General features: G+C 52.8%; 2 protein-coding genes across 2 annotated transcripts in view; both read right to left on the reverse strand.

The window, feature by feature from the left end:
* Positions 1-2,786, reverse strand: part of REM2 (RAS (RAD and GEM)-like GTP binding 2) — a 5,428-nt gene extending 2,642 nt beyond the window's left edge. The window contains exons 1-3 of the mRNA XM_011930962.1: positions 2,580-2,786; positions 948-1,289; positions 596-697 (exon numbers count right to left, since the gene is read on the reverse strand). Of these exons, the coding sequence (XP_011786352.1) occupies positions 596-697; positions 948-1,289; positions 2,580-2,682 (547 nt within the window). The 5' untranslated portion in view covers positions 2,683-2,786. The remainder of the gene's footprint in view (positions 1-595; positions 698-947; positions 1,290-2,579) is intronic.
* Positions 2,787-7,806: 5,020 nt separating this feature from the next.
* LRP10 (low density lipoprotein receptor-related protein 10) lies at positions 7,807-14,246 on the reverse strand. The gene is made up of 7 exons (XM_011930893.1): positions 13,523-14,246; positions 13,082-13,126; positions 12,418-12,553; positions 10,643-10,833; positions 9,516-10,533; positions 9,070-9,199; positions 7,807-8,948 (listed from the first exon to the last, which is right to left on the reverse strand). The coding sequence occupies exons 1-7, from the start codon at positions 13,563-13,565 to the stop codon at positions 8,361-8,363; spliced, it is 2,151 nt and encodes a 716-aa protein (XP_011786283.1). The 5' UTR covers positions 13,566-14,246; the 3' UTR covers positions 7,807-8,360.
* Positions 14,247-17,055: the final 2,809 nt, after the last annotated feature.

Here is a 17,055-nt window from a genome sequence, read left to right on the forward strand (position 1 = left end):
GCTAGTTTTTTGTATTTTTTAGTAGAGACGGGGTTTCACCGTGTAGCTCAGGATGGTCTCGATCTCCTGACCTCGTGATCCACCCGTCTCGGCCTCCCAAAGTGCTGGGATTACAGGCTTGAGCCACCGCGCCCGGCTCCATCCTAATTTCTTAAGCTTAAGCTCTTGATTCAAAAATGAATATTATTCACACGTCTGTAATTTGGCCTCTTATTTCTACATAGTAACCTTTATGTCCAAATATTCAGAAGTCCTCACTTTTTTCCCCCTTCCCTGATATTCCAGATCCCTGAGCTCTTGTCCTGTCACATCAGATTCCTTCAGACTGAAACATTTATGGATGGAGTCAATTTCAGGGTGTCCAGCCTAGCTTGGAGCTGCAGGGTTTGTCAAATTCCCATTCTAAGTTTGCTCTGAGTCAGAAGATCCTGGAAAGACTGTGGCTCTTAACGGCTATGGACTGTGGTGTGGGCCTTTGCTTTCTGAAGTGATATGAATGAAAGGTCAGGTTCCGGTACATGTTGAAACCAGGACCAGCAGTCCCACCAGCCTTCAGCCAGACTTTGCCCTTCCCCAGTTCTCCCAGCTTCATTACCTGCCTGCAGCCACATCTTAGTTCTCACCTGTTCCCAGATATCATAAACGACTAGAGTCACTTCCTCCTTATCCACCATGATGCGTCTTTCATAGGTATCCTCTGTTGGGAAATAGGGAGAGGGAATAAAGTCCATTAGGAGATTTCCCAACATTTGTGAGACCTGGTAACCAGGGACACCTTAGATATCAGCACCAGGGAACCCTACCCCTCTTCAGGGAGGCTGCCACAGAAAGCATTGGAAAAGCTTCTGTTAAGCTTTGTCCTTCAGGGGCTGCTCAGGTCATGAGCACTTCCTTCCCTGACCAGGGCCCCAGAGCCCCCTCAACCCCTGGAGGGCTTCCTCAAATACCTGGGTTCTCTGGTTCATGAGCACTGTCTCCCTGGAGACCACCAAAAGTGCCTGCTAGGGTGCTCTTGCCCACGCCGCTCTCCCCCACTAGCATGACCTTGAAGATGCCATCCTTTTGAGCAGGGGCTGCCTCCCCTGAGCCCAAGGAGTCAGAGGAGCCAGACGATGAGGCCTGAGGTGGCCAGTCAAGTTCATCTACAGCCTGGGCCCGCCGGAGCTGATGCTTGTAGGGGACAGGCATACTGCCTCTTCGTCTGGGGGCCCCAGGGACAGAGGGTAGCCCGCTCCGGTCCAACTCTGCCAACAGTTTCTCTGGCTTCTTTAGTAGCGTGGTATCTGCTTCTAAAATAAAACGGGAGGGTAAAGAAAAGGACGCTATGAGTGGGATATGCCCAACCATATGCAGAAGGGTCAATCCAGGCTGTTCCAGTACCAGAGGCCCAGCTACACCCACTTGATGACCATTACCCAGAAGGAACTGAGAATGTCTGGCCTGACCTCTTACACTAAAATCTCCAGAAGCCTGAACTGGAGTTGACATGATAGCTTCTCCAATGTGGTCCCAACCCCAACCTATTCAAAGCGTGCCCCATGCAGGGAAGGGACCTGAATGCACGCTCACACACCCACTCACACTTTACACTGATATACAGGCACATCCCCAGACTAGGCCTCTGGCCCTGTGGGGTGCAGTGGGAGGGGGGTTTGGGGAAGCTGCCTCTTTTTCCATCAAGAGGCCCTTCCTCCTCCTGTTTCTGGCACTGGTAATCCCCAAACTGAGGAGCAGAGAGGATGAGAAGCTGAAGCTGCTGCCTAGTGTCTGGGGAGTAGGTAGAGCAGAGTGAAAAACTTTGTAGTGAGCTTCTTCCTAGGAAAGGGCCTTTGCTTTTTGAGATGATGTGCCTGGTGGGGCTCTGTGGGCTCTCTGTGTGTGTGTGTGTGAGAGAGAGACGGGCTGCCGCTGCTTCCCGTGGCCCTGTAGGTGAGCATCCCTCATTGCGTGGTTGGGTGTGAGATTCCTGCATCCCTGTCTGTCCCTGTGAGTGGGAGAGAATATTGTGTTCATAGAGCAGTAGAAGTAGAGAGAGAGAGTGTGTGTGTGTGAGTGTGTGTGTGTGTGAGAACGAAAGGGAGAGTGACAATGCGCCGGTCAGGGTAACTGGAGGAGGAACAACAGACACAACAAAGGGGGCTGTAGGGAGGCTGGAAATAGCCCAAGATCAATACTTGGCCAGCAGCCAGGACCTCCAGGAGCCAGAAGAACCCTTACAACAGTTCCCCAGGGTAGCCCCTGCCTGTGATTCCCAGGCTTGTGGGCTGCCCCTTTCCTCTCCCCTTCCTTCTTGCCCATCCCAGCCTCGGGAATGTACCCTGAGCTAGGGGCCATGCACCAGTTTCTCAAGCAAAGCCCTGGGAGTGATGGGGGAGGGGGCATTTAGGCGGCTCTTCCCCTCCACCCTAGCCCAACCTCAATCCCTTGTGTGAGCAGGGGTTTTCTCCACTTTCTCAATTGCTCTTCCCCTCTTACTGACTGGGCTCAAGCTCCCTCAACCCCTAGTTCTGACCTCCCCACCAAAGCTTCAGCTCCCACCCCCATGGTTTCAGCTGGAACCTGCCCAGGTTAGCCCTCACCTGGCGTGGGCGTCCCTGGAGGGGAGGCCCGGCGGCTGCCAGAGGGGCAGAGTGCTGTGGTTTCTGTGTCCATGTCCATGTCTGTGTCCGGGTCCGTGTGCATCGGTGTGCGTATGCGTGTGCAGCCCAGCAGCTCGCAGCACCCGCTCCCTCACTCAGCAGCACTGTCAGCTTTTCCCTTTAAATACCACCCCCCCACACACACATGCCCTCCCCCCCCAGACACCTGGGGAAATTGTCCCGCCCCCTGATGAGGTCACACATGCTAATGAGCAGTGATGTCAGCGGGATTCCCTCCTTTCTGCCCCCCCTCCCTTTTCTTTGTGTCGCTTCCCTCTGGGAGCACACACACTGCAGAGCTTGGTTGAGTTACAACAGAACAGTCAAGGGGCAGAACAGACAAGGGTTGCAGGAGGTGTCAGTGGGTAAGGGAGCTGAGGGTGACAGAAGGCAGGGACCTGGGGAGGTGAAGGTCTTTCTCCAGCAGCCAGGACTATGCATCATTTGTCTCTGTATTTCCAGACACTGTCTAGCCTAGAGAGCGTGCTCAGTGGTTGCACAGGGGCAAGAGGCAGAAAGATTAAAAGCTGGTCTGAAAGACAAAGAGATACAGGCCAAAAGAGGTATGGGGAATGAGGGTCAGCCACCTGCCACCTTTTCCTTCTCCACCCTGCCTCTTCTGGGCTAAGAGCCACACAAGTAACCATTTCCCAGCCCCTAGTCAGATGCGGGCTCTGAGGAAGGAAATTCAGCTGCTTCATTTGGGCAGTTTCATTTTGCCACTAAGTTCAGGTAGGGGCAAACCATTGTGGAGACTCCTCCACCTTGTCTCCCTGCCAGGCCCACCAAGCCAACGGTAATCAGAGCAGGAAAAAAGGGAGAGACAAAGCTAGCTATCTCAAACACGAAGTTCCCAATCTTAAGTGGGTGGGGGAGGGGGAGTACCCACTACCCCCCAACTCCCCTATCCACTGTTAATGTTTTTTAGTGTAGCTGCCAGGCCTTCTGGGCTATGCAAGGCAGATACATAATGGGTGATGTGTGCCTGTTTATAGGAAGCCCAGATAGCACATCTCTTTTACTGTTCTTTTTCTGCTCAGTTCCCTTTCCCTTCAGGTTCCTTCTCCTGCCCCTTTCCTTCTCTTCCTCTTTTCTGACACCCTTAAGCTCCCAGACACACATTCTGATTTCCTTTCCTTGCCCTGTTTTTGCCAGATGCTGTGCTAAATACTTTCTTGCATTATCTCCTTTCATCTTCTTCACCCCAAGGCCCACAGTGGTAGGTGGGTGCCCTGTCCCTAAAGCGATCTTGTAGCTGGAAAATGGGAACACCAAGAATCCCACCCACATCTTTCCAGTGCCAAGGATTTTTCATTTCTACACTGTGCTGCTTTCCTTCTCTTAAATATTCCAACTGTCTCCCATTATTGGGAAAAGTCTATATTGCAATCGTCAGTGGACTTTTCCGGGAAGAGGCAAATAATAATCTTGGGAACAATGTGCAGTGACACTTCACTTATTTGGAGGTCAGCTATAGGGCAACAGTGCAGGGTTTGAGGGAGCAGAAAGGACCCCTCAGCAGCTAGAATACTCATGTGCTTTACTCACTGGGTAGATTCTCCAGTCCTCAGTCATGGCCTACTTACTTTTCACTTACTTTTCTTCACAATTTTAATGTGTCCATGTGTGTTCCTGTACTAGTAGATTAGAAACACATTTAGAGTAGCAAGTGACCCCTTGTAGTCAGGGAGGCAACACCACACACACACACACACACACACACACACATTTAAAGCATTCATATGCATTTTATAAATGGTCTAAGGTCGTTTAGCATAAAAGCAAATAGCTCCCCGTGCCCCTACTGTTACAACTTCAGAAGACACTGCTGGAGAAAAGCCATTGGTTTCTGTGACTGATCCTCAGTTATGCAGAAAATTTTTATTATATTGCAGATACGCTGAAGACAAGTGTAACATTTTAGAATGACTTCCTTCCAAAATGAGTATTTTTTTCAGAGACAGGGTCTCGCCCTATTGCCCAGGCTGGACTGCAGTGGTGTGATCATGGCTCACTCTAACCTCAACCTCCCGGGCTGTGCACTTGCCCGTGTCCAGGCTCCCTCGGGAATGGGAGGTCCCGCGGAATAGCGGGACAAGGGTGAGATTTGGAACAGAGCCATGCCGGGTCCAAGTCCACCACTTGGTAGAGACTGGGCCAGTCTTCTGATTTCCTTGAAACTCCTCCTGAGCCTGCAAAATAGGGTTTATGATGCCCATGGCCCAGCTCTGTTGTGTGGGTTCACTTCAGGTGATGAAAAATCTGTGATCATCAGGCACTCACTTTTTTTTTTGAGACGGGGTCTGGCTCTGTTGCCAGGTTGGAGTGCAGTGGCGCGATCTCGGCTCACTGCAAACTTCACCTCCCGGGTTCAAGTGATTCTCCTGCCTCAGCCTCCTGAGTAGATGGGAATACAGGCGCGCACCACAATGCCCAGCTTATTTTTGTATTTTTAGTAGAGACAGTGTCACCATGTTGGCCAGGATGGTCTTGATCTTTTGACCTCATGATCCGCCTGCCTCAGCCTCTCAAAGTGCTGGGATTACAGGCATAAGCCACCGCGCCACATCTGGGCACTCACTCTCTAACCAAGGTGCTTCTGTAGCCTTGGGCTGTGTGGCTGGGGGGTCCTTCTCCCCTCTCAGAGAGGCCTGGAGCTTGGTTCAGGCCCAGGATTTTTTTTTTTTTAATCTATTTATTTATTTTGAGACCAGGTTATGAGACTGGCTAGTTTTTAGTATTTTTGGTAGAGACAGGGTTTTGTCATGTTCAGGCTGTTCTTGAACTCCTGGCCTCAAGCGATCCACCTGCCTTGGCCCCTCCAAAATGCTGGGGTTACAGGCCTGAGCTACCGTGCCTGGCAGAATTTTGTTTCTTAAGGACTGAGTTCTGGTATCTTCTTTTTTTTTGGAGATGCAGTCTCTCTGTCACCCAGGCTGGAGTGCAGTGGTGCGATCTTGGCTCACTGCAACCTCCGCCTCCCGGGTTCAAGCAGTTCTCCTGCCTCAGCCTCCCAAGTAGCTGGGACTACAGATGCATGTCGCCACACCCAGCTAATTTTTTGTATTTTAGTAGAAACGGGGTTTCACCATGTTGCCCAGGCTAGTCTCGAACTCCTGAACTCAGGAAATCTGCCCGCCTTGGCCTCCCGAAGTGCTAGGATTACAAGCATGAGCCACCGCACCCGGCCCTGGTATCTTCTTTTATCTTAGATTCTAGACTGTGATTCACAGCCTGAGCCTTATCTCATGCTGAAAACACCTCACACCTTCCCACCAAGAACCTCCACGTGGATCCCACACCCCTAAGACCAAGCATCTTGGATATTGGTATCTATCTTGATGGAATTCTAAGTTGCTTCATTTCTTTTCTTGGGCCCTGGTGGAAATAAACCTGAGTGACTACTTCCCAGTGCCATCACTTGGGCAGGACCCTCTGTCTTAGTTTCTCCATGCTGCCTGTACAAGGTCAGTCCCCTATCCTGGCTAGCCTGGGGCTTCACTATGACTGACAAGAGTATTATTACTGTACGCCTCGTACAGCACACAACCAGAACCTAGAGAAACTTCTTTCAGGCCCACTGATCTATAGTCACAGGCCTCCTTAGTGAACTCTTTCCTAAAGTCCTCCTTCCAGCATTTGGAAGCATTCCACCACGAGGAGCAGTTTTACCTTAAGTCTTTGTCCACTTTCAATTTGCAATACCACTAGGAGAGAAAAGGTCTGGATGAAGGGGAATGAAGATTATCAGGCTGCAGGTATTTGAGGTGGCTATGGGGGAAGAGAAGGGCAAAGGAGAGGGCAAAGACCAGGCTATGGAGAGGCAGGGGAGGGATAATCACTGCTTCACTCCAAATGGGCCTGATGCTGAATGGACCCAGGATTGTTTGCACTTGGGAAGGAGGGCCCAAAGGGAGAACAGTAAGCAAGAACCAGGTTCTCCGGAGCCCTCTCCCCAGTCCCTGGAGAGGGTCAGCAGTGAAAGGAGCCCAGGTCTTCCCTGAGCCAAGGTGCCAGGGTCCCAGAACTGCACATGGGCCCACATCCCTTTCTGCTACTTCCTTAGGCTCTTGCTCACTAGAAGAGAGGAAAATTGTGCAATTAGTGCTGGGTTTGAGGATGCTGACAGGGTGTAATCAACAGGGCCTCTCCACCAGGTGTGGGGCTAGGCTGGGTACTGGGCCCCACCAGGTGTGGGGCTAGACAAGGAGAGTCTGAGGGGAGCCTCTTTTCCCAGGGACTGGCTCTGTTAGGGAATTCCTCAGTTTTGCTCCTGAGGCATCACTCCCACTCCCACAGCTTCCTTCTACATCTTTTGCCTCGATCTTCCTCCCAAACTCTGGGGCAGCTTCTGTCACTTTGCTCACTAAGGGCTGGGTTCCAACATTGCTTACGAATCATTACCTCCACCACCCACCCCAGCTCTGCAACTCTGGCCACTGCTTGTGCTCTCAGGTCCAGGGGCTTGCCTATAATCCTTCCCCTCGTCTCCTCAGTTTGCTTGTTCTGTGGACACGCCTCTTGTCTCGCATTCACAGCTCTATTCCAACTGCTGACAGCACTCTTTAGATTCCAGTTTGGGCCCTCTTCCAGGAAGACCTCTTGGATTTGGCCATGGTGATGCCAGCACCACACACCCTGAATGTTTGTGAGCTTTCCCTCCACTCACCTTTGCCTACCTTGAGGTATTCTGGCTGAGAATCCATCTGTCTTGCATAGGACAGACTGCTAAACGCCTGGTAGGTGTGGAGGGTGGAGGGTAGGAGACATGACTCCTGTGTCCCACTAGGGACAGTTGCTCCTATGTTCTGGGCTCGGGGAATGCTCCATAAATGAGAACCTTCCTGACCGCAAGGCCCAGCTGGCTCCCCTGACTTCTATCTTGGCAATGAGGAAACAGGCTTGGTGCACACCCCTGGAGTCAGTCACTGCAGAGCTGGGCGCCAGGCATTTGAGTGGAAATGGAGAGGGTTGATCCTTAGGGTTCCTAGAATGTTCTTACCTTCTGTGTGCTATAAAAATCAAGAGAGCAGTGGTTGGGAGATGAACAGGAAGAGGGCAGGAGGTAGAGGGCCAAGCAAAGGGCTCCACAGGGAGGAGTGGGATGAGGTGAGCATAGACTGAGATGGGCAGCGGCAGGGCTCAGGCTCGCAGCTAATTTGCAAAATTTTGAGATGTATCATTCCTTTATTTTTTACCTCAACTTACTGAGCAACGCATAGCTATGGAACAGAAGCATTTGTTGCACTCTTTTTGTGAGCCAGGCCTTGTAGGAGATTGTGGATGGCAAAACCTCAGGTTCTGTCGAAATCTTCCCCTTGGGGGCTGGAGGATCTCTAGTTAATTGGCATTCAGGTGCTTAAGGCCACTTTTGGGTGGAGGTTTGGCAAAGATGGAGTGTCCAGACCTATGATCCTCTAATAACTTTACTTTTTAAAAACAGCCACCCAAATGGTGGTGGCGTGAGGAGCAGGTGATGGTGAAGGGACTGGGGTCTCTGGCCGTGGCCATGTACAGAGGAGACTCTGTGAGCGCTCTCCCTGCCTGAGGGACACCTAACTTTATAGCATAGACTGAGGGTCAACAGGAGGCCCACCAAGTCCCTCAGATCCAGGGACAGGAAAGGAAGTGGTGGAGGGGAGGCTGACCCACCTCTAAACGGTTATGCCACTATGAGCAGAGCCCCCAGGGGAGAGGCCCCAGTAGAGCCCCCAGGTGCCCTCAGGTAAGCAGTGGCTCATCCTCTGCCTCAGCTACCCACACCCCCGGCTCAGCCAGTGGCACCAGTAGCACATCGTCCTCATCTTCTGGGGCCAGGACTGCTGTGTGGGGTCCAGCGGGGCTCCGGGTTGGTCCTGGGGGCCCCAGGCTGGGCAGGAGGCGGCCTCGCAGGGCCTGCACCACTCCAGACAATAGTGATGGCTCTAGAGGCAGTGAGGGCAGTGGCCCTGGGGCTTCGGGGACAGTAGTGGGGGCTGGAGACGTGCTAGCAGATGGGAGGGGAGCTTTGATGGGCAGTGGGGGTGCCTGCTCCCCATCTTGCCCACCCACTGCCCCGCCCTCATGGGCTGGACCTGTGCCACCATCTAGGGCCTCAAGGGGAGCAGCGGAATGTGTGACCTGGGATCTGGCCTCAGAGGCCCGAGCTGGGGTGTTGGTTCGAGGGAGCAAGCCCCAGCGGCGGAGACGGCGTACCAGGCGGCGCATCAAGCGGCCCCGCTGACGACGGCGGGCACCTGAGCCACCTCCTGGAGTCATATCCTGGCGTAAGATCTGTAGCAGAGAACGCAGGTTGCCCAGCACTGAGTTCTGCAAGGAGATGAGGAGGCCTCAGAGTCAGAGGGCCAAAGGTTGAATGAAGGAGGGTACAGGGGTGGGGCCAGAGCAGAACTGGGACCAGGAGGTGCTAGGGTGGTGGGGAGTGACTTACATCATTAGGATTCTCTGTAGGAAAGTCTTCTACAGGCGGGATGGCACCCTGGGCAATGAGCTGCCCGTAGGAAGGGGGTGCCTGCTGCTGCACAATCTCAGCCTCCATCCGGGAGAGGGGGGCAAAGATGCTAGAAGGAATGATGACTGCTCAGTCGCTGGTAGTTCCTGGCCAGAGTAGACCACCTCAGCCTGGACAGTCCTCCCGCTTCCACACCCGGGCCAGGCCAGCTGGAGCTGTGCCATGGCTTTCCCAAAGGTCATCTGAGGTCCCTCCTCCCTTGAAACTGCTTTCAGGGTCTGGACCTGTCCCTTACAGGACACAACTGATAAGCTGATCATGGGAGCCTCTCCCCAAGATGGGTGCTTTCATGGTCTCCTGTAGCTGCATGGCCCAGCCTCACCCTCAGGGTCTACTCCTCTACTGCCAGTCCCACTCCCACTGACCTGTACTCCTGGGTGCGAATGGCATAGAGCTTGCAGGTGCAGCCCAGGGCGATGACCAGGAGCAGGCCGCACACCAGGCTGCCAATGACTGCGGCGGTAATGACCTTGCGGGGCAGAACATAGGAGCAGTCCCACTCATCACTGCCGTCCGCACAGTCTGGCTGCCCGTCGCACACCCATGTCTCATACACGCACTTCTCATCCCGGCATCGGAAATTGCCAGGCTGGCAATGCCGACAGCGTCTCTCGTCTGCTCCATCAGCACAGAAAGTCTGGTAGTTGCAGCGGTCAGCAGGCAGGTAGCAGGCTGTGGCACCAGAGGTGCCAGCAGCCCCGCAGGGGAAGTGTCCAGGTGGGCAGCCTGGGCAGTCCTCCTCATCTGTGCCGTCAGCACAGTCCCACGAGCCATCGCAGCGCTGTGCCTCACTGTAGCAGCGCTCACCTAGGCCTTCGCCAGCCCCCAGGCCAGAGCCTAAGCCACAGGGTCTATCCCAAGGCAAGCAGTAGCCCCGCACATGGTAGGTGGCATTGAAGCCACGACCATTGCTCCAAGCAACTGTGTGGTAGGACACAACAGCCTGGCCAGATAGTGTCTCCACAGTGACAGCCTTGCCATTGCTGAAGTGGGTGAGACTACGCAGTAGTCTGGAGCTCTCAGGGGGCCCAGGGCCGTCAAACACATGCACTGCATCTCCAAAGCCCAAGTCCAGGGCTGTGAAGCGCACGGCCAGCCGCCGGCCGTCATGGGGGTCCAGCAGCCAATGGCAGGACTGGGGGTGGGAGACTGAGGCAAGGTGTGTATATCCAGGGGAGGAGAAGACCCCATAGAAGTCCTCCAAGGTGAGATTGCAAGGCAGGGAGGGGATGGGCCTTGGGGTCAGGCCAGGGAAGGGGTCTGAGCTGCAACCTGCTTCATCAGAGCCATCGCCACAGGCATCAATCCCATCACAGCGCTGGACAGCAGATACACAGCGGTGGTTCAGGCACTGGAACTCTTCCTGCAGGCACATCAGCCAATCTGCAGAGGCACCATGGAGAGGGGCTGTGAAGCACCAGAGCCCTCAGGATCCTCCCGTCCTGCCTGGGGCTTTGACTGCCTGCTCCTCAAACATCTCTGTCCAGCCTACCTTGGCTGTAGGAGAGCAGGAAGCCCTGGCCCATGGGTGCTCTGGCCCCAGCATAGCTGTAAGTGATGGTGACGTTGCCTCCGGGCAGCTGCAGAGGGCTGGGAGGTGCCTCACATAGGGAGATCGGTGGCTGGAGAGGGGAGCGTAGGGTTAAGTGCTCTGAGCCACAGGCCAGGTGTAGTTTCTGGAACCTATGGGAGTAGAGGAGAGCAGGACATGAGATGCTCTTGATTGCTGCTGGCTTTCTCCTCCCCCGGTGCCACCAGGCTCCTAGTATCCCAGGAAACACACAAACATCTGCTTCTCCGTGATCTAAATGGTCAAATAAAAACTCAGCCTATTTATTTATCTAGAGACAGAGTTTCGCTCTTCTCACCCAGGCTAGAGTGCAATGGCGTGATCTCGGGCCACTGTAACCTCCACCTCTTGGGTTCAAGCAAGTCTCTTGCCTCAGCCTCCCAAGTAGCTAGGATTACAGGTGCCCGCCACCACACCTGGCTAATTTTGTACTTTTAATAGAGATGGGGTTTCACGGTGTTGGTCAGGCTGGTCTCGAACTCCTGGCTTCAGGTGATCTGCCCGCCTCAGTCTCCCAAAGTGCTGGGATTACTGGTGTGAGCCACCGTGCCTGGCAGCCAAATTATTTTTAAGTCAATGTAATCAATGGGGATCTTCCTAACATGGGCTGGTATCACCATAAGATATATCCTAGAGCCCTTTGGAAAAACTGACTTGTGTTCCGGGACTGAGTTAAGAAGAGGTGCACTGCATTCCAGTTGTTGTAGCACTGTCACCCAGGTATGGTACCAGCAGTAACTGGTGATTACCATACAGTTCAATTAACCAGAACTCACCATCTTACCCTACCCCATTGTGCCAGATGTGAGACCTGGGTTGGTTTTCCATGGCATTCTGATCCCTTTGCCCTGCCAGCCTCTCCACAGATTGCCTCTCTCTTTGCCTACCTCTTTCTGGGTGAATTCGTGGAAAATGAACTATGTGAGGCAAATAGCCAGGTACTCAATATGATCCCCAAACAATGATCCAAGGTCAGGGGAGCCTGGGGAAACTTGGAATGTTTAAAAGATCCAGAGAGGCTGAGGAATGTTCTAGGCTGATTAAGGAGTAGTTCGGAATCTCACACAGGACATGCAATGAATGGAAGGACTTCTCAGAACAGTTCTATCTGAGCTGAGGACCGTTTGTAGAGTGGCCTCTGTCCTTTGGAGATGCCCAGGACCTAAGCTAGATGTCCACTCCAGCCCAGCTCCACCTCAGTTCATTGAGTCTGGTCCAGAAAAAGTCAGGCTTTTAGGGTACACTAGGCCAAATCAAATTCTACTCTTTCCCTGTTGACAAGGATGGAAATTCCATAGAGAAGTGATGCCTGAATGGGCCAGGCCCAGTGGCTCATGCCTTTAATCCCAGCACTTTGGGAGGTCGAGGCGGGTGGATCACTTGAGGTCAGGAGTTCAAGACCAGCCTGGCCAATGTGGTGAAACCCTGTCTCTACTAAAAATACAAAAAAAAAATTAGCTGGGCGCAGTGGCAGGCACCTGCAATCCCAGCTGCTCAGGAGGCCAAGGCAGGAGAATCACTTGAACCCGGGAGGTGGTTGCAGTGAGCTGAGATTGTGCCCTTGCACTCCAGCCTGGGTGACAAGAGTGAAACTCTTGTCTCCAAAACAAAAAAAAAAGAAATGTACCTGAAGACTTCCAATGGAGGGGAAGGGGCAAGGGAGAAGAATGGGTTCTTGCTCTTGTTCCGCTTCTCACCTGACGGTGACAGTCTGTTCCTTGCTGCCCAGGATAAGCCAGGTGCAGTTGGCAGGGGAGCTGCGGCTGTTCCGGACCAGGGGCCTCTGTAAGGTGCCCTGCACTTCTAAGAGCACTGCTGGGGGGTCCTCACAAGCTGGAGAGAGGAAGGTAGGACACTGGTAGTAGGCAGCCCTTAGCATTTCACCCTTCCCCTTCCGCTTGGAGGCTTGAGGTTTCCAAAAGTCTGGGCTCTGCAAGGAGGAGCAGAGTATCTGCCCCTGCCCACACACATCCTAGAGTTACAGCCCTCTGGCTTCGCTCTTTCTCTCCACATTCTTTATAGCTTCACCAGTTAATACTAATACCACGAACAATTCTGAGGTCTGCTTTGTGCCAGTCACTGAACCAGGAGAAGCAGGAAATACTGCCTCTACCCTCAGGGAGACTACATCCTGGTTAGGACGATCAAGCATAGATATTCCCAGAAAAAATAAAACAGTACATAGCAACTACCAGATGAAGGTCCACACCCAGCCTCAGTCTCCTCATCTATAAAATAAAGGCTAAATGATCTCTCCTCTAAAACTATGGTAGGTCCCATGGAATTCAGGGAACAGAGAGTCCTTCTCGAGTGCTCCCACATTCCCAAGCCCACGGAGCCCCAGAGGTTCCCTCAACTCACCAAGATTTGGGAAAATAATCCGGTCTGGATGGGCCAGAGCGCCTCCTAGAGGAGGAACGAGAAAGGGCAGGAGAGTGAGACACCCCTTAGGAGTTTTCTTCACCTGAGCAACTCAAGGAAGCCATCCGGGACTTCCGGGTAGTTAATAGGAAGAGGGAGTGGGGGGTGGGAGAAGGCTGCGGCGTGGGACTTCCATGGAAGGAAGGTCCGGCAGCAGGGCCTGTGGGGTTGGTGGGGTGATCTGGGGAAAGCCGGAGAGAGGACGAGGGCCCAGGGGAGCGGCTGAAGACTTCCTGGAGGTTGGGGCCGGCAGTGCTGGGGGTGGCGGCAGGGGCTGGAGGGAATGGGCAAGCAGGATGGAGTGCGAGGCCGCACTGGAGGGAGTTAGAGCTGCTGGCCCGGTGACAGAAGGCTGGGGGGTGGTCTCGTTTCGGCTCTTACCAAGGAGGAGGAGGAGGAGGAGGAGGAGGGTGGCCAACAGCATCCTGGGCTGTCCAGAGGTGCCGGAAGGGTCCCGGAGCTTCTGTGGTCTACCCGATGGGGTCGCGGCGGAGCCCCGGCCGCCCAGGCTCCCCGGTGCCGCCTCCCCAAGGGGGCTCCATGGCCCGGGCTCGACTGGTGCTCTGGATGCCAGGGCTGGGGGCGGGGAAGCGGCGGCAGCCGGGGAGTAGGGGCGGTGCCTTTCGCCAACTTTGGAGTTGTTTTCTCTGGCCGCCGCCGCACTCTTTCTCCCGGGGCTGGCTCCCGAAGTCCCGGATCTCGGCACTGGGTCGCGCCCTCACCTACAGTCCGCCCGCAGGCCGCGAGCGCCCCTAGCCTGGCCTGGCCGCCACCTGCCGGGGTTTGAGACCACTTCCTCTTCGGGCCAAACTTTGCCGACTTTCAGCCCCTACGGCCGGCCGGGTGCTGCTCCACTCCTCTAGCTTGCAGCCCGCGGAACGCGACAGGGAAGCGGGGGAGGGGGAGAGGTAGTTCGGCCCGGCGCTCCGGCCCCTGCCCAGGAGGTACCCCCGCCCGCCCAGGGGTTGGAGTAGCCTGGGCGGGTGACGAGCCCGGTCCCACCCCTGCCAATCAACGAGCGGGCCACACCCACTTGCTCGCTTTAACCCCTTTCCGGCTCTGCGGGACTTGTCAGACGTGCCCTTGACTGGCAGCTTCAGCTTCCACATTTAACCCTGCTTTGTTTAATCCTTGGGGTGTAACACGTTTGTCGTTACAGGACACGTTTGTCACACGTTTGTCAGACGTTTGTCAAAGGACGTCTGCTTATTCCATAACTGTGATGTCTTTCCTTTGGGCCCTAAGCTCAGTATTTTTCTTGTCCCGGGGTCTGAGATCCGGCAGCACTTTTTGGAGTGAAACTTTATTACAGCTATTACCACACGGTATGGTAACTATTTGTTCGTCATTCCCGCCCCCGTCCCGCCCCTTCTCTGCAAACAAACTTCCCGTAGGCTGGGGCCTAGACTGTTTACCTTTGCACCTACAGGGCTTCTCTCCTGCTGAGACACAGGAAGAACTCAACAAATGGTAAATAAACGAACAAGTACTCCTTCTCCATTTGCTAGCTGTGACCTCCAGAAAATTACTTAACCTCTCTGTTCTTCTCAGGTATAAAATGATGTTTATGATAGTGCAACTTCCTCTTAAGGTTGTTGCTAACATTTAAGGAGAGCAAGTTGCCTGACATACAGGAAGTGCTCCATATCGGGTGGCAACTATTATTATCAGTCACAGAAGGTGTTTCTAATTTGTGTGAGCTGGGGATTACCGATTTCCTGTGGCACTGATAGATAACATTAATAAACAATATTGAAGCTCAGAATTTTCAGTGAAAAATAAACACAACAAATAGCAAACAATTTTAGATTTTTCCACTTTTCAGGCACAGATCTAAGTAAGCACTCTACTAAATACTTAGGAACTACTTTAGTATATACTAAATACGTTAACACTTTATAAGTATTTGCGGGTTTAATTCTCTCAACAACCGTGTGAGGTAGATACTATTGTTACTTTCAATTTCCAAGGTATTCCAAGAAATGTAGGCACAGAAAAATTAAGCATTTTGCCCAAGATGTAGTACAGTGGGCCCTCCATATCTTGGGTTCTGCATTCGCAGATTTAACGGATCGTAGACGGAAAATATTGTCAGGGGTGGGTTTGGGGGAATTGAGTGGAATTGCATGTGGTTTTTTGTTTGTTTGTTAGTTTTTTGAGACGGAGTCTTGCTCTGTCGCCCAGGCTGGAGCGCAGTGGCGCAATCTCCTCTCACTGCAACCACCACCTCCCGCCTCCCGCGTTCAAGCAGTTCTCCTGCCGCAGCCTCCCCAGTAACTGGGATTACAGGTGCCCGCCGCCGCCATGCCCGGCTAATTTCTGTATTTTGAGTAGAGATGGGTTTCACCATGTTGGCCAGGCTGGTCTCCAACACCTGGAACCCGGGCAATCTGACTCTGGATAGAGTGCACATTCTGATCTTAACCACTTTCTCCCTTCTACAAATGATATAAAATATAAAATAGTTTTGTTTTGTTTGTTTGTTTTTGAGACAGAGTTTCACTCTTGTTGCCAGGCTGGAGTTTAGTGACTACCATCTAGGCTCACTGCAACCCTCAGCTCCTGGGTTCAGGCGATTCTTATGCCTCAGCCTCCTGAGTAGCTGGGATTACAGGCATGGGCCACCATGCCCGGCTAGTTTTTATATTTTTAATAGAGATGGGGTTTCACCATGTTGGCCAGGCTGGTCACAAACTCCTGACCTCAGGTGATTAACTCGCTTACAGGCGTTAGCCACTGCACCCAGCAATTTTAATTTTTAATTTTAATTATTTTTTGAGACAGGGTCTCACTCTACAAAATTGTGTAGTGGCACAATTTTGGCTTACTGCAACCTTGACTTCCTGGGCTCAGGTAATCCTCCCACCTCAGCCTCCTCAGTATACACGCGTGTGTCACCATGCCGGGCTAATTTTCATATATATATATATATTTTTTTTTTGAGACGGAGTCTTGCTCTGTCGCCCAGGCTAGAGTGCAGTGGCGCGATCTCAGCTCACTGCAACCTCAGTCTCCTGGGTTCAAGTGATTCTCCTGCCTCAGTCTCCCAAGTATCTGGGACTACAGGCACGTGCCACCATGCCGGCTAATTTTTTGTGTTTTTAGTAGAGATGGGGTTTCACTGTGTTAGCCAGGATGGTCTCAATCTCCTGACTTCGTGATCTGCCTGCCTCGGCCTCCCAAAGTGCTGGGATTCAGGCCTGAGCCACTGTCCCCAGCCTAATTTTTGTATCTTTTGTGGAGATGGGGTTTCACTATGTTACCCAGGCTGGTCTTCCAACACCTGGGCCAAGTGATCCTCCTGCTTCAGCCTCCCAAAGTGCTGGGATTATAGGCATGAGACGCTCCACTCAGCCTATTTATTTATTTATTTATATTTAATTTTATTTTTTTGAGACAGAGTCTCACTTCATTGCCCAGGCTAGCGTGCAGTGGCACAGTGTTAGCTCACTGTAACTTCCACCTCCCCGGCTCAAGTGATTCTCATGCCTCAGCCTCCCAAGTAGCTGGGATTACAGGCGCCTGCCACCATGCCTGGAAAATTTTTGTATTTTTAGTAGAGAGGGGTGGGTTTTGCTATGTTGACCAGGCTGGTCTTGAACTCCTTACCTCAAGTGATCCACCTGCCTCGGCCTCCCAAAGTGCTGGAATTATAGGCATGAACCACTGCACTCAGCCCTATTATTTTTATTTTATTTTATTTAATTTGAGATGGAGTTTCGCTCTTGTTGCGCAGGCTGGAGTGCAATGATGCGACCTCAGCTCACCACAGCCTCCGCCTCCTGCGTTCACGCAATTCTCCTGCCTCAGCCTCCTAAGTAGCTGGGATTGCAGGCATGCGCCACCACGCCCAGCTAAATTTTTTTTTTTCTTTTCTTTTCTTTTTTTTTTTTTTTTTTTTGAGACGGAGTCTT

This window comes from Colobus angolensis, unplaced genomic scaffold (assembly GCF_000951035.1).
Source record: "Colobus angolensis palliatus isolate OR3802 unplaced genomic scaffold, Cang.pa_1.0 Scaffold88, whole genome shotgun sequence".
NCBI lineage: Eukaryota > Metazoa > Chordata > Mammalia > Primates > Cercopithecidae > Colobus > Colobus angolensis.

What these genes read in the sequence shown, in the direction of transcription:
- LRP10 (XM_011930893.1), bottom strand. Translation starts at nt 13,565, where the DNA reads ATGCTGTTGGCCACCCTCCTCCTCCTCCTCCTCCTCCTCCTTG. An exon ending in CCTGCTCTCCTACAGCCAAG is followed by an intron (nt 10,534 to 10,642) that starts GTAGGCTGGACA and finishes GTGCCTCTGCAG; the next exon opens with ATTGGCTGATGTGCCTGCAG. An exon ending in ATTCGCACCCAGGAGTACAG is followed by an intron (nt 9,200 to 9,515) that starts GTCAGTGGGAGT and finishes CATTCCTTCTAG; the next exon opens with CATCTTTGCCCCCCTCTCCC.